We start from the raw sequence: 22532 nt of genomic DNA, 5'->3' as shown, positions 1-22532 counted from the left end.
TGAAGGGTCAGGGAACAAATCTGGCCATTGCCTACTAGAAATGCCCCTTCTACAAAAGGGCAAGTTGGAGTGCAGACAGAACTGAGTATCTCACTCTTTCCTTTGGGGATCCATTGCTGTTCTATGCAATCCAAGCATGAAAGCACAGGACCCAAAATTTTGACCATGGACAGCAGTGGCCACCCATCCTTGAGGGATCTGTTAGAAGAGTCATAAACGTGTAACTTTAAAGCACTGGGGTCGTGTGGGGCATGTTCTCATTCTGGTATTTAGAGTAGGTACTTAGAATCCCTTTTCCGTGTACCACCATCCTTCCTCCACAAACTTCCAGTTTTGTATGTGCTTATGTTTGTATGTTTGTATGTGCACGTGTTTGTATACCCACATGCACATGCACTCTGAAGCTCCTCTGTTCCTCAAGCCCTCTCCATCTCTGGGACCGAGATTCTGGGTGAGGAGAAAAGAGGGAGCAATGCCTTGGCTCATTGGTGTGCCTTTATCTGCAATTCTGAAATGTGTACTCCAGTTTCAACATTAAGAGCAATAATTCTCCCGAGGTCTCAATGTCATGAGAGTTCATCAGAGATTACATGGAGCCAAAGGGCGGTGAACACAGTCACCACTGTAATGATTTTATAACTTCCCTGCATCATGAAGCACCTCTGAACTTTTGGGGGCCTCTGTGTACCTAGATGGTTTGGGGCCCAACTCTGCCCATGACTAGGGCATCTTGTTTACTAATATGAATAGCAGGCAATCCACATTCACTCTCAAGAATTACAACCAAGAACCACAACAAAACAATCCAGTAAAGCCTCTGCCCTAGAACCTGAGCAGACCTGACATACAAATCCATTGCTAGTTCTCCCATTCATCGAATATTTATGCGAAGTGTTGGCCCTATGGGCACTATGCTAGGAACTGGCGCCAGAAAACCAAGGTAGAAATAGTTGGTGCCTATGAGGAGGACTTCAGTGCACAAACAACCAGGCAATTACAGGGCAAGGTGAGCTGTGCTCTGGTGGGGGAGCATGAGTGGCCAAGGAAACATAGAGCAGGGCAGAGATGTGGTCTTGCGATTTTTTTAAAAAAAAAATAAGTAAATGGAACAACAAATCAATTATTTATTTATTTATTTATTTATTTGAAATATATTTTGTTGATTTTTTACAGAGAGGAAGGGAGAGGGATAGAGAGTCAGAAACATTGATGATAGAGAAACTTCGATCAGCTGCCTCCTGCACACCTCCTACTGGGGATGTGCACGCAACCAAGGTACATGCCCTTGACCAGAATCGAACCCGTGACCCTTCAGTCCACAGGCCGACGCTCTATCCACTGAGCCAAACCGGTCAGGGCTTGTCTTGCTCTTGCAGAATAGGTTGTCTGCGAGAGAGTTCCTGGAATCCACTAGAAGATGATTTCTCTTTAAGCTGAAGCCAGTCACCCACTCCTAGCTCTTTTAATGGAATCAGATTGGAGCTGTTTGTTGAAGCTCCTAAAGTAAAGGAGCTGCATAAACAAGTCCATTGCCCTCTAAATAGTCTATGAGACCCTCCCGGGGAAGCAAATTGGTCTTCCTTGAATCTCTGTAGCATTTTTTTATTCTGCCTTGTATCCTTTAGCAGTTTCCATATCTTTCTCTGCTACTTGTGTATGTGCCTACCTATGTATACATCTATATTGCTTACAGGTAGGATTTCAGCATCAGCTTTAGATTGACTCTCTTGCTCAGGTGCCAGTCTATGGTTTTCCAGACCTTCAGCACTCAGTAAATGTTTCTGGGTAGGTGTGACTTCCCTTCTCCCTTTTCTCTAGGCCCCATATCCAAGTAAGAAAGTACTGAATCCAGATAATTCTGCAACTGCCTCTCAGACCCAGCTGCAATGGTCCTGTTTCAGGGCTTCAGGACCTATCTGTGCCTTCTGATTCTGGGTATCAGCTGCTTTTGCATGGTCACACCCCACCACCACCTCTGAAACCGTGGTCAACAGCTTCAGGGCCCAGAATAAAATTTACACTCCTCAGCCTTGGCCTCAGAACTGGGAATGGACCCAGCCCACCTGTCCAAGCTCATTGCTCCTCTCAAGCTCTTCCACTTGACCTCTCCCTCTGCCTCTTTCCCTGCAGCCATTCTGGATCACTCACTCTTCCACAAATATGCTTTGTAACTTCCCACATTGCTTTGTTCACAATGACTTCTACTCCCAATCAGCTTCTTATTACTGTTCATTTCATATGCTTACTAAGTGCCAGGTCCAGGCTTTATATTTAGCTTTTCAAAGTTAGCAGTTTGTTCTGGTGATATAGCACACACACCCTTTTGAATCTAGTACCCTTTATGATGAAACTAGAGGCCCAGTGCATGAGATTCATTGGGGGGGGGGGGGCAGGGTTCCCTCAGCCTAGCCTGTGCCATCTCGCAGTCCCTCCGGATGTGGGAGCGAGCCTAAGCCATAAGTTGGACATCTTTAGTGCTGCTGTGGAGACGGGAGAGGCTCCTGCCATTGCTGCTATGCTTGCCAAGGCTTCTGGCTGAGTAGTGCTCCCCCTGTGGGAATGCACTGACCACAAGGAGGCAGCTCCTGCGTTGAATGTCTCCCCCTGGTGGTCAGTGTGTGTCATAGCGACCAGTCATTCAGCCATTTGGTCAATTTGCATATTAGCCTTTTATTATCTAGGGCAGTGGTAGGCAAACTGCGGCTCGCGAGCCACATGCAGCTCTTTGGCCCCTTGAGTGTGGCTCTTCCACAAAATACTGACTTCTGCGCATGGGCCACAAAGTTTCAATCGCACTGTACATGTGCACCCGCACATGGTATTTCGTGGAAGACCCACACTCAAGAGGCCAAAGAGTTGCATGTGGCTCACGAGCCACAGTTTGCCAACCACTGATCTAGGGTATTAGAGAGTTCATTGGTTAATCATTTTCCTCTTAGAACTAAGTGACCTATTGGTGTTGCCTCACCATTTATCAAAGCAAAAAAATATAGGGTCAGAGAGAGAATGAGAAAGTGGAGAGAAATCAGATGTCAAGAAAGGCCAAAAATAAAATCATGGTTGTGTTATAGCATTTTAGTGGAAATAATCACTGCATGCCAAGTTTAGACACATCACTATAAATGAAGCCAGCAAGCTTCAATCATTTTGATATTGCTATGGGCCAGGGCACTATGGGAATCCCCAAAAAATTTTCAGGGGAATTTTGCAAAGTTAAACTGTTTCCATAATTATGATATTGTACTTTTCCACTCTCATTCTCAAGTGTACAGGGGAGTTCCCTGTACATGTGATACAGCAAAAGATTGAATGCGGAAGCAGATAAAAGAATCAAGCTCTCTTTGACTAAGCCGGAGGAGATGCAAAAAATAAAATGTAAAATGACACCATTCTTCACTAAATCTTGTTTTGAAGAAGTATTTTTTCCTATAAAAATATGATTTATGATACCGTGTAATGGGTTTATGGCTATTAAGTTGATTAATGGATTTTTTTATTGTTTTACTTTCTAAAGGAGTGTCGCTAGATTGAACCCACATAAACAAAAGCCAATGGGTCCTGAGGCCAAAAGGTTGAATGGATGTCTAGGCAAACTCTATGACGGTTCTTTAGCCCAGGGTCAGACTTAATTTACTCCAACTTTAACAAAGGTATATTCCACAAGCTAAGTTCCTCTCTTTTGTGCCCTATTTGGAGATCACAGCTCAACTGAGGGCCCAGTGGGAGGAGCCTAAGTGGGCGGGGCCTTGGCACCACAGGAAAGACGTCACAGAGCGCCTTGTAGGACGTGGGAGAGGCCTAGCACCACCTTCTGTGTCCTCGACCAATCAGATGCGGGCTACGTCACAGGGGGCACACCTCCCGGACGGCCTTACTGGGCACCGGGCGGGCGCCCTGGGACACCAGGCGCGCGCCGCTGCCTGTTTGGCCCGTGGCCCGTGGCCCGTGGCCCGTGGCCCGTGGCCCGTGGGCCGTGGCCGGCCGTCCAACATGGTGGACTACTACGAGGTGCTGGGCGTGCCCCGCCAGGCCTCCTCCGACGCCATCAAGAAGGCCTACCGCAAGCTGGCGCTCAGGTGGCACCCGGACAAAAACCCTGAGAACAAGGAGGAGGCGGAGGGGAGGTTCAAACAAGTGGCCCAGGCATACGAGGTGCTGTCGGACTCCAAGAAGAGAGCCGTCTACGACCGCTACGGCGAGGCGGGCGTGGAGGCCGGCGGCGGCAGCGGGCCCTTCGAGGACCCCTTCGAGTGTGTCTTTACCTTCCGCGACCCGGTCGAGGTCTTCAGGGAGTTTTTTGGCGGCCGGGACCCATTTTCGTTCGACTTGTTCAGAGACCCGTTTGATAACATTTTGGGAGGTCGGAGAAGCAGGAGCAGAGGGGCCTCGCCCCTGTTCCCCACCTTCAGTGAGTTCCCAGCCTTTGGTGGGTTTTCTTCTTTCGATACAGGATTTCATTCCTTCGCTTCTCTGGGGAATGGGGGCCTCTCTTCCTTCTCCACGTCTTGTGGTAGTGGCGGCGGGATGGGTAACTTCAAGTCCGTGTCAACTTCCACCGAAATCATTAATGGCAAGAAAACCACCACCAAGAGAATTGTCGAGAATGGCCAAGAAAGGGTGGAAGTGGAGCAAGACGGCGAGTTGAAGTCCCTGATCATAAACGGCAGAGAGCAGTTGCTGCACATTGACACCAAGTAACTCCAGCCCACCCCACGTTTCGCTTAAAGCACACGGGGAGGAATAGCAGGACATTTTTTTGGAGATTGCAAGTGAGCTCTACTTTCAAAATAACTACTGGGCACTTTATAAACGGTTCAATGCCTATGCCTGTTTGTTCTTCTTATTAGGACCACGCTAATAGGACTTCTCTTTGTTTCTCTTTAAAACTGTTGCAAATGTCTGCGTACACTTTCCTACTTATTAAACATAGTCTTGAGGCTGACGGTTTTAATGTCACTTTAAGACAGCGGTTCTCAACCTGTGGGTCGCGACCCCTTTGGGGGTCAAAGGACCCTTTCACAGGGGTCGCCTAAGACCATCGGAAAACACATATATAATTACATATTGTTTTTGTGATTAATCACTATGCTTTAATTATGTTCAATTTGTAACAATGAAAATACATCCTGCATATCAGATATTTACATAACGATTCACAACAGTAGCAAAATTACAGTTATGAAGTAGCAACAAAAATAATCTTATGGTTGGGGGGTCACCACAACATGAGGAACTGTATTAAAGGGTCGCGGCATTAGGAAGGTTGAGAACCACTGTCTTAGAGGATAAGAATATTTCTGTAAGACCAGGGAGAGTGCTTCATTTGACATATCTACATTTGACAAAATTCAGAGGAATTCTTTACCTTGGAGCTTTATGAAAAAAATATTTGTTGAAAATAAGTACATTCATATCATTGTGGGGGGACAGTAGCTGACTTGAAGTAAGCAAAAAATAACATTTTTAAATGCACATCAAAAGCAAAAAACCAAACAATTGATAATGGAGAAAGTAAAATCAGTGATACAAACATACTCTTTCAGAGATACTCTCCTATGATGCATCAGAAAAATAGAGGAGATAAACTTAAAGAGTAAGATGATAGTGACAGCCCTAACTGATTTGGCTCAGTGGATAGAGCGTCGGCCTGCGGACTCAAGGGTCCCAGGTTCAATTCAGGTCAAGGGCATGTACCTTGGTTGCGGGCACATCCCCAGTAGGGGGTGTGCAGGAGGCAGCTGATCGATGTTTCTCTCTCATCGATGTTTCTAACTCTCTATCCCTCTCCCTTCATCTCTGTAAAAAATAAAAAATATATATTTTTTAAAAAGATGATAGTGACAGAGAATGGAAAATATAAATCTGTGGATGACAGGCATTCCCAAAGAAACCAGAACAAATATTTCAATATTTAGAGAAAAACTTGAAAGTTTTCAATAAGATCTGGTTTTAACTTTAGACTTACCATACATAGTAGGCACAAAAATGGCCCTGTAAATCTGTCCACTTCTAATCCCTGTTACCTGCAAATGAGTCACCTGACATGGTAGAAGGACTTTGCATGTATGATTAAGTCAATGATCTTGAGATAGGGCAATTATCTTGGATTATCTGGGTAAAAATGTAATCACAAGGGTGCCTATAAGTGAAAGAGGGAGGTAGGAGAGCAGAGATTTGAAGATGCTACACTGCATTTACATGGAAATGGAAAAGTGACAGAGAATTCCCAAAGTAACAACAAACACTTGTTTTAAAAAAGGAAACAATGCAAAAAAAATGAATTTACACTAAATGGAAAGAATAAAATCATACACACACACACACACACACACACACACACACACACATATACATACAGTCCTCGGGTTATGTTGGAGATCCGTTCCTATGACGCGATGTAACTCGATTTTCGACATAAGTCAGAATCCACCTACATAAGCACCTACGTCGCTCACATGGAGCACATACACAGCAGTAATGAAGTGAAACAGTAAAAAAAAATTTAAAGAAAGATAATTTCTGACCTTTACTTGTGGTAAATAAATAATAAAAAACATAAAGCACATATGTACATATGTCGAAATGATGGAACTTTTTTTTATATAAATACTGTAAATGGGAGATGGCGACGTAACCATGAAACGACGTAAGTCAAGTCCGACGTAACCCGAGAACTGCCTGTGTGTGTGTGTGTGTGTGTGTGTGTATATACACTAGTATATTGTGTGAATGATAGAAATTCTTACATCAAAAGAAACTATCAGAAGAGGGGAAATGTTATCAAAAACTCTTTAAGCAAACTTTTTATAATGTTTTTAAGTTAAAAAGGTGACTTCACATATATGATCATATGATTTTTGGCAAGGGTGGCAAAACCGTTCAATGGGGAAAAGACAGTCTCAGCAAATATTTCTGGGAAAAGTGGATATCCACATGCTGAATGAGGTACCTAAAATAGTCAATTTCACATAGACATAAAGTAGAAGAATGGTGTTTACCTGGGACTGGGAAGAGAGGGAAATGGGGAGTTGTTTAATGGGCATAGAGCTTCAGTTTTCCAAATGAAAGGAGTTCTAGAGATTAGTTGTACAACTATGTGAAGTGCTTAGCAGTACTACACTGTACACTTTAAAATGGTTAAGATGGTAAATCTTATCTTAGGTATATTTTACCACAATTTAAAAAATTGTAAAGGCCAACTATGAAGAAAATAAACAGTAATAACACTATGTGTACCAATCTTGTAACTATAGAATAACTATTAAAACTATTAAAATTCCAAATAGAAACTGAGCAAAATTTAGTTAAATAGGGAATAGTTTAAGACATCTTTTTCAGAATTGGGCATGTTGAGGGTTTTTTTAATAGGAAAATTAAAAATATAAATTTTAGGTGTTTCTATGGAGCATTTACAAATATTGATCATATACTATCTATCCTATCTAATAAAAGAGAAACATGCAAATTGACCATAACCCTGACACCCTTCCCATTGGCTAATCAGCAGGATATGCAAATTAACTGCCAACCAAGATGGTGGCCGGCAGCCACACAGCTGAAGCAAACAGGAGGCTTGCTTGCTCCAGTGACGGAGGAAGCCAACATTCCCGGCCTGCCGCTGCCAGCCTCTGAGCTGCACTCTAAGCAACTATGTTGCAATTATAGAAGCTAAACAAGCTCCAGAGACCTGCTTTCAGCCAGCTTCGGCCTCAGAGCTTAGAGCTGCTGTGATGGCAACAGAGTTTCAATTATAGAAGCCAAACAGACCCAGAAACCTGCTTTCAGCCCTCAGAGCTAGAGCCGGCTCTCAGCTCCAGTGACAGCTATAGAAGTTAAATAAATCCCAGAATTAAAAAAAAAAAGAAAAAAGGAAAGGCTGGGAGCTTAAGTTGTCCTCCAGCCTGAAAACGGCTCTCAGGCCCTCACCCAGACTGGCCAGGCACCCCAGTGGGGACCCCCACCCTGAGGGGGTGTGACCAGCTGCAAACAGCCTTTAGCCCTTCATCCAGGCTGGCCAGGCACACAAGCGGGACCCCCACCCTGATCTGGGACACTTTCAGGGCAAACCAGCCGGCCCCCACCCATGCACCAGGCCTCTATTCTATACTTCAGGCAGGGTGGGACAGCGCGAGCTGCCATCCGGGCCCCATGTGCAGCCCTGGGCAGTGGGGTATAAGCCCCGCCCCTAGCTGGGACCCCTGTGTGCCACCTGAGTCCCCAGCCAGGACCCCCGTGCCACCTAAGCTCTGCACGGCTAAGCCCCGCCCCCAGCCGGGACCCTATGACTATTGGAGAGCAGGAAAGTGCTGCTGGGCCCTGGGTCGCTGTGGTGATCCGGCCATCGGTAAGTAGAAAAGTGCAGCCTGTAGGCAGCCCCCAGCTGTGCCTGATCCAGGAGCAGGAAAGCAAGCCTGGCCTGCGGGCAGCCCCCAGCTGCGCCTTCTCCCTGGTCACCATGAGGATCCGGGAGCAGGAAAGCAAGCCTGGCCTGCGGGAAGCCCCAAGCTGGGCCTGATACAGAAGCAGGAAAGCCCAGCCTGCGGGCAGTCCCCAGCTGGGCCTGCTCCCTGGTCGCCATGGCGATCCGGGAGCATGAAAGCCTGGCTTGCAAGCAGCCCCCCCATCCTGGCCATAGCTCAAGGGAGAGTACAACATGCAGTGGAGGCCAGGAGCCTGAGAGATCAACACAGAGGGGCTCCTGCTCCAACCCTCCATGGTGTGACTGGGGGCAGGCCCCCAGCAGACACACACTTGCACCTGCTGCTAGCGCCCAGTGCCAGTCCCGATCTCTCAGTACCATCAGTGGTGCGAGCAGCAGCTGCTGGCCCCAATCACCCCTGAGGGCTTTTCCACCTCCCCAGCTCCTGAGGGGCAGTTGGGGCAGCAGGCACCACTAGCACCCACTGCTGGCAGTGGCCCCCATTGCTCCTCACTATCAGCAGGTGTGAGTGGGGCTGGCACCATCAGCATGTGGGAGTGGCGGCGGCAGGAACAGGGCTGCCTGCAGACAGGGCACCAGGGGCTGTGGCGGGAGGGGGCAGGTGCAGGAACAGAGGATGGGCTGAGACCCACCCCTGTGCCCACAACAACCTCGCGGCCCACAGTTCCTTTCAAGGTGCACGAATTCGTGCACTGGGCCCCTAGTCTGATATAGTAGCCATTGGTAATACATAACTATTGAACATTTCAAATGTGGCTAATCCAAATTGAAATATGCTGTAAGTATAAAATACATACCAAATTTTGAAAACTTAGTGTTGGACAGAAAAGAGTAAAATATCTCATTAATAACTGTATATTGAGGATATGTTGAAAGAAAAATATTTTGGGTCTATTTGGTTGAATAAAGTATATTAAAAATAATATTTTTGCTTTTTTTAAACATGCCTACTAAAAATTTTAAATGATACATGTGGCTTTCATTATATTTCTCCTCAGTATCTTCTGAAACAGGACCACTATAAATGATCATGTAAATAAATGCGATTTACTAGTTCCTTTATCCTTCCACTGAACACCCACAAGCAAAAACTCCCTGATAAATAAGTTTGCAGCTCAATTTGTCTGCTCCTACACAGCTGAAGAAAATTGCACAACCCTGAAGATGATACCATAACAAAAGGACAATCTTGATTGAATCACACCAGTGTAAATCCTATTACAGAACTTCATCCCTCTCTCTCATTTTTTAAATGACCATTGCAAACTTAACCACACTGCTTGAGACACTTGAACAATTTATGTCATCAAGACTGTTAGAGAACAAGAGGTAGAAATTAACAGAAAGATTGGTAGGTAAGTAAGCACTTGGAATTAGTTTTAAAAAATAAAATGTGTTCTGCCTGGCACACTGAGCGGATATAAGCACTAATACAGACCTGAGACAATGGCTTCCTGTTGGCACAGTTTATGCCCCCAATGAAGACCATGTTGGGCATGATCGGCCTGGGGTAGTCCAACACAAAGTCTCCTCTGAACAGCCACACAGATGCATAGCCAAAAACATCCACCAGTGACATCTCTCTCTGCAGAAGCTCAGAGGCCAGCCGTGCATAAGGAGACAAAGAAACATGGCAAATGTACTTCAGGGCCAGAGGGTAGAGCATGTTCTTGACCCTTTGCAGGAATGTCATGTGGTCCGAATTCCTTGTTAATAACCTAGGAATATATGAGGAAGGATTTGGGCACTGTGTGCCCTCCGAATCAAAGTCACAGGGAATGGCACGCAAAAAAAACACAGCAGGAAGCGACAGGTACTGAGCCAGCACTGCCCCACAGGGGTAGACAGGATCTGTTAAAACCACGTCAAAGGCACTGGCATTCAGATGCCTGATCAGGTCCTGGTTATGCACCAGCTCCTCACAAGACTTCTGAAAGACCGAAGACACATTTTTCAGAATTACAGTAGATTTCAAGAATGTTTTTAGAAAATGTGCTCTTTCAAAAACCAGGTCAATATGGCCCATCATGAGATACTGGAATTCCTCCTGGGTGAATGGAATGGCATAGGTTTTCAGGGTGAAATAGTCCTCCTCCTTGACATGCAAAGTTGCCTCTGGTGAGAGGACTACTGCTTGGTGGCCTCTGGCATGGAGCTCCTTCACGACCTCCCGCATGCTGAGCCAGTGGCTGCCCTCCATGGGGACCACCAGTACCTTCCCGCACTCAGTCCAGGGCCCGACACACAGGAAGAGCAGCCATCCCATGAGCAGCGGTGGGGGAAGCTGGAGTCCTGTAGCCATCTCGGTAGATGCAAAAGCAGCTGACTCCCCAGATCACAGTGTGCCTTATACACTTATTTTCTTTGTCTTATCATATCATCAAGCCAATTCACAGACTGGCACATCACTGGAGGGCAGGGTGCACTACTTACATTAATCATTACAGAATGAACCTGCCCCTGTCCTTCACCACTAGCCTTTTACCCTTTTGCTTCCCCAAGGGAGAGATCGATCTCCCTGACTTTGGAGAAATTCATCTGAGTCCACTGCTCTCTCAGAGGAACTGTTTAGTTCATGCTCTTGTTTTTCATTCCATTCCCAAAATGAGGCTGTGGATGCCCATTCATTCTCTTCCCCACCCACTCCTCTGTTAACCATGTTTTACAGGGTTGTGACTGAACTCCAAGTCACCAATGCTAGTCCACAACCAAAACCTCTCTGCTGGATGTGACCTTATTTGATAACTCTTAAAACTCTTTCCTCCCATTTGGGCAATATTAAGCACATCCAGAAAAATACATATAACATTGCTGAAAGGGCGAGGGCTACGCTCTCCATCTTGCCCCCAATCCTCCATTTTTGGGCAGCCATGTGCTCGGCAAGGCTTCTTCCCGGAAGCCCAAGCCTCTGCTAGCCACACCCAAAACTTCTTTAAACTAACCAATGACAATCAAGGGAAGTGCGCGCCATAGATATGACCACATCCTGTGTAACGAGACACCGACTTGCACCTGGCCAATCGGCAGGGCCCACAGTCCTCTCTCCTCCCCTTACTCCAACCCCCCTATTAAACCCGTCTTCCCACAGGGCTCTCGAGTTCTCTCCACCCCTTGCCACTGCGTCGGCGAGTGTGGCTGATGGGGGCCCAAACTAGTTTGAATAAAGACTCTCTGCTTTTGCATCAGACACGGCTGGCTCCCTGGTGTGGTTTCTTGGGGATCTTGAAATCTGGACATAACAATTGCTAAGACGGCTTTCTCTAACAGGAGGTGGATGCTGGCTCTCTGGTTCTGTTCCTCTTTTGCACAAGGACACACCTCATGCAATGTTCAGGGAAGAGTCTACTTGAAGCAGCTGTCAAATGTGGAAATATCTGGAGAAACTCTGAATTCTAGACTTGATGAAAACAACACAGGGGTTGTTGAGATGCCTATACCTACTCCATGGGATAAGAGTTGCCATTATGGGCAATGACACAGTGGGGTCAGAGAGCACCATCCTTGGTCTGGTGCCCCTGCTCACCACAAAACAGGAGGGAGCTGTCACCTGGCTTTGGACCAGTCTCTGTCTGAATTCCTCTTCTCTTGCATGCTGAAAGTTCCAGTCTTGTGCTACTCTGCTTCGGGACTAGGGTGTACCTTAATCAGGGCCTTCCTTTAATATATCCTGTGGTTTATGTTCAGGTCATTTATACTCCTAAGTCCTCATAAGAACAGATTCTTCCAGAACAGGATGAGCTGCATAATTTGTGCACTCCTTCTGAGGGTGGAGCCCTGAGCAGCCTCATGAGTCACATGCCCATGAGGCCAGGCCTGCTCCAGAAAGTGACTCCCATCTGTGCTCAGCTGCCATCTCCTTGTCCTGTTCACCCTGGCGATGATGTGGGTGGGCTCCTTGTGGAGTCCCACTTTCTCACTGAGTGTGCTCTTCGGCATCCTTGGCTTCTGCCATACCAACCTGCAGGCCCAGGCCACCATGACTAGCAAGGCTGAGGCTTCCCTTTGGGAGGAAATGACCCCATGAAAGATTCACAGTGATAACAGATTTCATCATTGGACAAATGTGTGCACACCAAGACACTTCCCATGGAACACCAGCCACCACTGTGCAGGCAGTGTTTGGTTTAACTCTTCCTTGTAGGCTGTGTGTCCAGGATCCTGGTTCCCTTCTCCTCTCCAACAGCAAGTTCTCTACTCTCTTTTGCAGATCCTCTTTCTGTCCAAGACATAACTCTATTTTTTCCCCAAGACTCCATTTCTGTCTTCTACTCACAGGTTAAATCCTATCATTTCTGTCCTCCATTCACTCCTACAAAAAGCCATTCAAAATCTCTTGAGTATGTAGGCTTGAGGCTGCTCATGTCCTACATTAAAAGTGTGAGGGCAAATGGAGCCAATAGCTAGGAAGGTACAACTTCAAGTTTGTTATTGGTGCTGCATCTGCTGTTATTATCATTAACAAGAGAAGCTACCATTAAGGATTCTTGTCACCACCATATCAATGGCAGAAGCAGCAAGTCACCAGAGTTGACTCCTCTTCACTCTGTTAATAACTTGGTAGTCCCTGTTCCTTGTACGGCTGTAACTGCACTGGACACTTGTAGGAGAGTATATATACCAGGGCCACCTCTCTAGCTTTCATCACTGTGGTCATCTGCCTTGTGGTTATAACCCAACCTGACAAGATGTTATAAGCCAAGTAAGAAATGGGTTTACCTAGGGAATTAGTCATAGTGGTGGTGTTTTCTCTGCTCCAATTGGAGATATAAATAAATCTAGATCAAATAAATGAAGAGGCACAGATGTCCTGGAAGGGAAGACTTAACGTTGTAACACTCTTGATTTTATCCCAAATTAAGCTATAGATTTAATGCAAGGCCAAACAAAATCTCATTGGGATTTTTAACAGGAGAGAAAAAAAAATTTTAATTCACCTAGAAGCATTTTTTGACTTCTGGTAATACAGGAGTAGTTCCTATCAGACCAATGCTCTCACAGGTAATGATTATAAATTCTTACCAAAAAAACTTTTTACAGCTGTCTGAAGGCACTAGAGAGAAAACAAAAACAGGCGGAAAGAGAAGGAGACAACAGATGACAAGGCCTGGGTAGAGTTTCCTTGCTCTTCTTAGCAGTCACCTCTGGTATGTCTGTCCTTACCCATTACACCTAAAGCCTCAGGGTGGCGCTTGCTCCCTGTTAACAAGGAGATTATCTACAACTCATTTGTCTCCATGTGGCCAGAGGGTGGCCAGCACCTCAGTCAGCCTATCGCTCCAGGGAGCAAGCACCACCCTGGGACTGTAGGGCTGAGAAGCCTACACCTATCCTCCATGCCATGGTATGTTTCCTTGGTGACTCTGCTCACAGTTCCAAACTGTCAAAGCAGATTACAGGGTACCAGATACCAACTCCAATAGGGGACTCCAACTTCCTGGCAGATAGTGAAGACCATCACTATGCCAGCCATCAGTGACAGAAGGCCCAACACCTCTGCCCATTGCATCTTGCTATTGGAGTTGCCAAGAACACACCATAGTCACCCAGCATGCTTTAGTTACATGGGGAAGAGACAGAGTGAATCAATCCCAATAGTGATCCCCCATGGCCAGCAGGTCCCTATGACAGCGCACACAGAGCAGTTCACCCACATGCATTCCTACTGTGCAGCAGTAGAAAGACCCTGTCCCCTCCCCTTGGAGTACAAATATAACAGTGGGTTGGCCAAGTGTCATGGACCCACACGCTTCAAAAAAAGAAAAGAAAAAAGAGCATTCTTTGAGCCTGAAACAAAAAGACATTCCCACACAAGGTGATAAGGCGGCACAGGCTTGTGGTGGGAAAGACTTGCAAGCCCAGGCCCATTCTTTTTTTATTATTATTCTTTATTGATTAAGGTATTACACATGTGTCCTTATCCCCCCAGTGTCCCCCAACCCCCCACTCATGCTCTCATCCCCCTAGTGTCTGTGTTCATTGGTTATGCTTATATGTATGCATACAAGTCCTTTGGTTGCTCTCTCCCCCTCCCCCCCACCCTCCCCTGCCTACCTTCTGAGGTTTGATGGCCTGATCAATGCTTCTCTGTCTCTGGATCTTATGAGGCGAATGGGGCCAAAAGACTGCACGAGTGATTCTGCCTTTCCCAACACCCATTTTAATGGCTCTTTGCATGACGCGAAGTCACAGTTGATGCCACATCATGCCCCTAAAACTCATTCTCAAATGCTTTGGTGTTTCCCACCTACTCCTGCACAGAGGCATGGGAATGCAGGAGGCATTCTGGGCGGTAAGAGAACTAAATGACCCAGGAAACCTGCAGAGTGTGCAAGAGCAGGGAGCAGGAGGCGGAAGAAAACGGGTGCATTCCCTTCCCGGGACCGCTGAAACCAAGAGCCCAACCTGGGGAACTTAGAACAAGAGAAATGTATTATCGTGTTGTCTCACACTCCGGAGGGCAGAACCAAATCAGAGCCATGCTCCCTCTGAAGGCTGTAGGGAGGGTCTTTCTTTGCCTCTCCCAGCTCCTGGGGTTTGCCTGCAATCCCTGGTCTTCCTTGGCTTACAGATGTATCACTCCAATCACGTGTCCATCTTCTCCCTGCACATTGTCTTCCTTCTGTATATGTCTGTATCCAAATTTCCCTTTTTATAAGGACACCAGTAATATTAGATCAGGGGCCACCCTAATGACCTCATGTTAACTTGATGATCTCTGCCAAGATTGTTTCCAAAGAAGCTCACATTCTTTTCTCTTTTTTTTAATAGATTTTTTTTATTGATTTTAGAGAGGAAAGGAGAGGGAGAGAGAGATAGAAACATCAATGATGAGAGAGAATCATTGATTGGCTGCCTCCGGCACACCCCACACTGGGGATCAAACCCATAACCCACGCATATGCCCTGACAGGGAATCAAACCATGACCTCCTGGTTCATAAGTCAACGCTCAACCACTGAGCCTCACCAGCTGGGGTGATGCTCACATTCTGAGATGCTGGGGCTTAGGACTTCAACTTCTCTTTTTTGAGGGGGTCTCAATTCCACAGACCTGAGATTTCTCCTAAAGACTGGGGCAGCCACCTAGGATGGCGTGCTATGTTTGGCTTTGTGTTCTTAAAATGTTCCTCTTGTGAAGAAGTAGAGAATGGTTTAGAGGGGTCAGCCTGGACCCTGGGAGTCCTACTTGGAGCTTGTTTGTGAGAGGCAAGGACCTGAATCAAAGCTGCAGGGGCACTGGGGACTGGAAATAACTAAAATGTTCATCAACGAATGAGTAGCTACATGAAGTTATTATGCTAATGGAACAAAATATCATTCAGCAATAAAAAATAATGCATGAATGAACCTTATGAAAAACATTATGCTAAGTGAAAAAAGTCAATTACATTATTATATGATTCAGTTTGTATGAAATGATCAGAATAGGTAAATCCATGGAGACAGAAAGTTGATTAGTAGTTGCCAGAGGCTGAGGAGAGGAGGAAATGGGGAGTAACTGATAATTACAGGTGTGTGTTTTTGTGGGTGATTGAAAATGTTCTAAAACGGATTGTGGTGATGGTTGCACAGCTCTGTGAATATATTAAAAATCATTGAATTGTAAACTTTAAATGCACTGTGTAGTATGTGAATTACATCTCAATATAAAATAAACCACTTAATTACATTCTTCTCAAATTATCTAAATTATTATCCAACCAAGTTTCTAGCTTTTCAGAGACTCATGTTGAATATTGTTTTTTAAACCTTGACTCATTCTAGCATTTAGCCATTCTATGGATAATTACTCACTGACAGAAATAGTGCTGTCAAAATGTTCCACAGGTCTGTTCATCTCCAAGATAACCAGTCATAAAGGTAAACACGGGTTTGGAAAGAGAAGCAAAACATTCTAGGAATTGTAGACATTGGCCTAAGTCATGTATTTTCTAAAAGTGTCTATTAAGAATGACTCGGCATTTTAGGGTTTGGTTCCCCTTACTTGCTTAGAATTCAATCCTCAGCTCAACCAGTAAATGTTGAAGTTGCAGCCTGAGTGCTTATTGCTTGCAGAGACCCCTGTAGGGGGCAGAGGTTAGCTCAGGGGTGGGCAAAGGATGCTTGCTGCCCCCTCCCCACCCAGCTCCAGGCCCTGCTGGGTAGAAGTTACTGATACTCACTTAGAATTTGTTCAGACCAGCATTGCTCAATTTCAGCACTATTGACATTTTGGCCAGGTAATTCTTTGTTGGGAATAAGTGGGTGGGTATTTCTTGTGCTTTGTAGGATTTCTAACAGCATCCCGGACTTTACCTACTAGTTAGTTGACAGTGTCACCCCCAATTGTGACACCAAAAATGTCTCTAGACATTATCCCGCAAGGGTCAAAATTCGCCCCCATTTCAGGACCACTATTTAGATTAGGGGCAGGGAACTTCCAATCACAGGCTGTATAAGGCCCGAGAAATCTTTGGTCTGGCCCTGCCAAGACATTATCGGTGAGTGAATTAAATGTTTGACCAAATATAGCAGGCTGATTTTTAAGTTGATAATTTTGTATGGCCCTTGAATTATGTTATAAATATTCAAATGGCCCTTAGCAGAAAAAAGGTTCCCCACCCCTGATCTAGATGATCCCAGAACACAAGAGGAGAAAACTTGGGAACAAAAGAGCTAGTACTGAGAAATTTGGATATAGTTTTCTGGGAAGATGCTTCCCAAAGAATGCTGCAAGAAAACCACATTGTTTTTATCACTTCACAGAAAGTCTCAGCCTGTATTGAGTGTCCCAGGATCTGGCCTGGCCTGGAGCTCCTGGAGGCAGAGAATGTGGCACAAGTAGAACTGCTTAGGGGGCGGATGATAAGGTGCATGAGGCTGGGGAGGAGGTCCTGGGTGGGATAAGTGGCTTCAGAACATCCAGGGCTGCCCAGGGCCTAGCCTCTGAGGGTCTCCCAGCGGGAACCACCTGCTGGGTGCCTCAGGGGCTTCTCCAAGACATCATCTGGAGGAGGCTGAGTCCCTCCTTGGGCAGAGGAGGCTGGTGGGGCTGTGGTCAGAGTCACACTAACCTGGGCGTAAGTGGGAAGAGATCTCATGCTCTCCCACACAGGCGAGGCTGGGAGCGCACAGGCTGCCCTGAGGATAAGCACCCTTGATTGTGACTCAGTGTTATGCAAGGATTGTTCGCCAAGCACTGGTTCCCTAAAGGCTTTGCACATATTTGAAAGAAATATGAGTATGCGTTTGAAATCAGGCCAATAGTTACCTATACAACAGGCTTGCTGACTTGATATGTGAAATCGACTTTCATCGTTTATTAATTTGAAGTTCTCGGGTTATTTCTGAAGTTAAATGTGTTTTCAAACTTTTATTGGCCATTTCTGTTGTTTATGTATTGCCTGATCATGATATTTGCCTACTAAGGAGTGTCGAGTTTTTGGGTTTTTTTTAGCTATAAATCAGGCATTAATTTTTTCTGTTTGATGATGTATCTTCTTTTTTAAAATATTTATTGGATGAGGCCATATAACAAAACAAATTATGTTAATGTGAACAATTCAGTGGCATTTAGTCCCTTCACGACGTTGTGCCCCCGCCATGTCTACATGACTCCCATTCTCATTATTCCAAAGTGCACACTTTTTCATAGTGCTGAAATGGTTCAATTGTTTGACCAGTGAAACTGATTTTGATCACTGCAACTTAATTTCTAATAATTACACATACAAGTTGACGCAGAATTCTCTCTGTGGTGACACGCAGGGACTGCCAACTGAGACACAGATGAAAGCCAAGCACAGGCAAAGCTTCAAGGCCCAAAAAGCACACTCACTACAGCCTGTTTTTTTCAATGTGAGTAAATACAACTTTTTTTTTTGCAAAAATATATGATTGGTACCAAGGTATCAAAAATGATATTTTTCCTTCCTTCTTATAGCAAATGATTATTTTTACACTTTTGCTTATTAACTTCTTAATTAAATGTTATTGACATATGAGGTTTCTATGCCCTGTGCTTCCTGGAGTTTGTCCAATTATGCTCATCACCCCTGTAGCTACTGTTGACCGTATTTAACAGAGATATTGGCAGATATTAAAGAAGGTTGGTAAAGGTCTTTGGGACCTCTTTGAGGCTTTCTTTCTGATGAAAAAACAATGCATTGAAAAAGAGAATTCTGGTCTGAAAGTTTATGTGATCTGAAGCTTTTCAAAGGTGTAAAAATTCAAATAATATTTTTTAAAAAACAAACTCACAAGTTTTTATTTTTCAAAGCCCTCTTTCCTCATCTGTCAGAGGGAATCTACAAACCCTTGCCTTAGGTCAGAGGTCAACACGCTCTCTCTCTGTAAAGGGTTAGATAGTAACTATCTAGACTGAGTGTGCCACGTACCCCTCTGTCTCATAGTTCTGATTGTTTCTAACGTTCTTTTTAAAACATAAAAACCATTCTTAGCTCTGGACCATATAGCAACAGGCCTGTGGGCTGAAGTCCATTTGGTTCACCAACTATAGTTTGTTAACCCCTGGTTTAGGGACCAGGGAAAAAGCATGGCACAGAGTTGGGAGAATGGGTTTTGACCTGGACTACCCTCTTAGCTGTGTCTCTTGGTCAAGGCTTCACCTGTTTCTTCAACAGGTAAGTGCAGGATTTGGCTTGGAAAATGTTAAGGCTCCTTCCATGACTGTCCCCAGGGTACCCAGTTAAAGATAACTGCTGCTGTTGCCAGGCATGAGTGCTATCTCATTCAAAGTCTTTGCATCAGTTCAAACCCTCAGCCTCAGTCAGGTCTCCTCCACCCGCTCCTCCTAGCCTGGCATCCCTTCCGTCAGGTGGCCCTCCCAGGTGACAATCAGAGGAGGAGCCAGACAGGTGAGGGAAGCAGAGAGTGAAGAAACGGGGCAATCACAAAGAAATAAAGCCACCCACCTGAGACAGGACCCCTTTCTTCTTACAGTTGGTCCCTCCAATGAAGACCATGTTGGGCAAGACTGGTCTGGGATACTCGAACACAAAGTCATATCTCAAGAGCCAAATGGAGCCCTTCTGATATAAGGTGGGTAAGTGTACCTGTCTCTTGAGGAGGTCTGATGCGAGGTCTTTGTACTTTGAAAACAGACAGTGAAATACGAGGTTCTCCAAATGATTAACAAGGAAGTTGACCACCCGCTGGGAGAAAGTCATCCTGTCTGAGAACTGGGTGTAGCACCTGGGGATGTAGGACACGGGGTTCGGGCTTCGGCTGAACGTATGCTCCAGGGCAAACGGGAAGCCCCTGAAGAGGTACACGGAGGGCAGGCCCAGGAACTCGGCCAGGATCACCCCGCAGGGCATGGCCGGGTCTGTGAACAGGGCGTCGAACTTGCTCTCCCGGAGGAAGCTCAGAGTGGCTGAGTCCCTCAGGAGGCTCTGGCAGTTGATGAAGCACAGGTCAACCACGACCATGTTATTCCTGTACTCCACCAGGGGGGCAGTCAGGAGCGATCTCTCCTCGAAGTGCAGGTTCCCAAAGGTTCGGAAGCGTCTCTGTAGCTCTTTCTGGTCGTAGGGCACCGCATAGATTTTCCTGGTGTAGTGTTTGGACTCTTTCAGAAGCAAATTGACTTCTGGCACCAGCACTACGATGTCATGGCCCCTGTCACTAAGCACCTCAATTATGCCCTTCATACTGAGCCAGTGGCTTCCATCCTGGGGGACCACCAGCAGCTTGTCACCGAGAGCCACACCCCAAAGCCCTAAGAGGAAAATCCCTGCAGAAACACCCCGGACTGCACAGGGGAGGCAGGCCATCCCCATGGAGTGCAGGTAGCAGCAAGAGTAAATGGGTTACACTGCCTGACTCCGATGGCTCCTGGCTATGTCCCCTACACTGCCCCTACCTGCCCCTCTTCACAGACCTGGCCTACCTCTCTGTGCTCTGAACTTTGCCCTCTGATATGCAAGAACCTACATTAATATTTAACTATTTCTAAGAACACAGGTAACTTGAGCCAACCATGCTTCTTAGCTCTTGCCTGAGCTTCTGGGTTTAGTTCTTCTCTTTGTCTGCACCAACCTGTCTCTCCGGTTGGAGGACAACCTGGACAGGCCCCAGGAGGCCCACTGCAGCCCCGCCTTCTCTCCTGAGCACCAGGGCTCCACAACATCAGTGATGACCATGTTCACAGATGAATAGCTGTCCGTGATGCTCTGCTTCCTTGTCAACCCTCCTCACAGTGGAAAGGAAGCATGAACAGATGTAAATTCATGATTTGAACAACACAATGGAACTGCTCACTCCAAATCCTGGTTACCACAGCAGTGGCCGGATTAAAAGGAAGGCACAGAGAAGTCTAATAGAACTTCCCACCGCCCCCTGCTCCCAGCTATACCACTGTTATTGGGGAGTTTTGTTATAGCAGAAGATAGAATCTAATCCTAACATATGTGCCCTGACACCACACATCTCACTTTGCGGTTAAGAGCACAAATGCTGGAGCCAGCCTGCCCCTACCAAGCTGTGCGACCTCACCACCCTTCCCCTGCATTGCTGCACCTGCCAGCTGGGGGTTACATCAGCCCCTCCCCTGAGGGGCAGTGAGAATGAGCTGAGTGCAGTTCCCTTGAAAGGGCTCCCTCTGGGTTTGGTCGGACAATCTCGGGGTCAAAAAGTGACCCTGCATGACCTGCACTGTGAATACAATAACCATAGGAGGAGCGAAGGGAACAGAAGAGGAGGCAGAAATGAAGAAGAGAAGAAAATGTAGAGATGTGAAATGGTGGGAAAGTGTCAGGTGGCAGGGCACTTGATGGAGGTGACTGGTCCACCAGCAGTTGGAAGAAGGTGGCTCCAACACAGGGCTTCCCAACATGTTCAGTTTCTAAAACAATTTCCCATTGTCTTCATTTCTTAGGGCCACTGTAACAAAGCACCACACTGTGGTGGCCTGAAAAACAGAGCTGTATTCCCATAGTCTGCAGGCTGGCAGTCTGAGGTCAAGGTGTCAGCAGGACTGGTTCCTTCTGAGGCCTGGGTGGGGGATCCGTTCCAGCCTTGCTCCGGCTCCTGGTGGTTTGCAGGCTACCTTTGTTGTTCCTGAGTTTGTAGAACATCAGGCCATTTCTGCTTGTGTCCCTGTCTGTGTCCAAATTTCCCCTTCATATAAAGATACCAGTCATGGTGGACTAAGGCCCACCCACCCTAATGACCTCATTCAATTTAACTAATTACAGCTGCAAAGACTGTATTTCCAAATAAGGTCACATTGTAAGGTATTGGGCGTTAGGACTTGAATAAAACTTTTTGGGGGACACAATTCAACCCTATCACTCACCCTTCAACTCATGCAATACAAAGCCCAAGCTGACCATCGTTCTACCGATGAGAAACGGAGGCTTGCTGCCTACGAAAGGACATTTTTGGGTAACTTGTGCAGCTTCAGAAGAAAAAATAGAATTGGCTACTTCTAGATCAGCCTTTCTCAACCTTTTGGCCTCAGGACTCCTTTTTACTCTCAATGCATGAAGACCCCCGAAACATTTGTTTATGTGGGTAACATGTATTCAAATAAACTGTTTTAGAAATTGAAACTGACACATTTAAAAAGTACTTCCTTGTGAATTTGAGATAACAAGATTAAACCCATTACAAGCTGACATCTTTTCTGAGAAAGTAACTGTAAATTTCCCAAAACAAACAAAAAAAGTAGTCAAAAGACTGATGTCGCTTTACCTTTTTTGCAAGTCCCTTTAATGTCTGACTGGAGTAGAGGGACTCTCCGATCAGCATGTGCACTTGCTCTGCCATGGTTTTGCACGTTGTGAAGTCTTGGGAAAACTCCCCAGGACCACCACGAGAAAATGAGAGTGGAAAAAGCAAACTAAAACTTAATAGTCTTAGTACTATTAAGGAAACAGCTTGACCTTGCAGACCCCTGAAAGGGTCTCGGGGATCCACAAGGTTTCCAAAACACCCTTTGAGAATCACTGTTCTAGATCAGGGGTGGACAATTACTTTTCTTCAGAGCCATAAATAGTACACAGTTTGGATGTTGTGGGCCAGCTGTTCTCCTTGGCAATGATTTAGTTCTGCTGTTGTACCAGGAGAACAACCATAGGCAACACTAAACA

The 22532-nt window shown here is 45.9% G+C and overlaps 2 protein-coding genes across 7 annotated transcripts in view; one reads left to right on the top strand and one right to left on the bottom strand.

Annotated features, from left to right (window-relative positions):
- Positions 1–22532, bottom strand: part of LOC308522453 (UDP-glucuronosyltransferase 1A6-like) — a gene marked incomplete at both ends in the record, with an annotated part of 57809 nt that overhangs the window by 11499 nt on the left and 23778 nt on the right. Inside the window, one exon of one of the 6 annotated variants that reach the window (XM_081095944.1) lies at positions 19353–20213. The exons of 2 other annotated variants lie outside the window; for them this stretch is intronic. In XM_081095944.1, the coding sequence (XP_080952070.1) occupies positions 19353–20213 (861 nt within the window). Of the gene's footprint in view, positions 1–9878; positions 10743–19352; positions 20214–22532 lie in introns of those variants that run through there. 3 more of the 6 variants (XM_081095941.1, XM_081095942.1, XM_081095943.1) reach the window with 3 other exon arrangements.
- LOC308522352 (dnaJ homolog subfamily B member 3-like) lies at positions 3991–4698 on the top strand (the record flags this gene model as incomplete). The annotated part of the gene is made up of 1 exon (XM_081095715.1): positions 3991–4698. The coding sequence occupies one exon, from the start codon at positions 3991–3993 to the stop codon at positions 4696–4698; it is 708 nt and encodes a 235-aa protein (XP_080951841.1).

Source organism: Myotis nattereri, assembly GCF_964212035.1.
Source record: "Myotis nattereri genome assembly, chromosome: 7".
Taxonomy (NCBI): Eukaryota; Metazoa; Chordata; class Mammalia; order Chiroptera; family Vespertilionidae; genus Myotis; species Myotis nattereri.
Note: the sequence above shows the minus strand (reverse complement) of the source record. Positions and strands in the feature narration are given on the sequence as shown.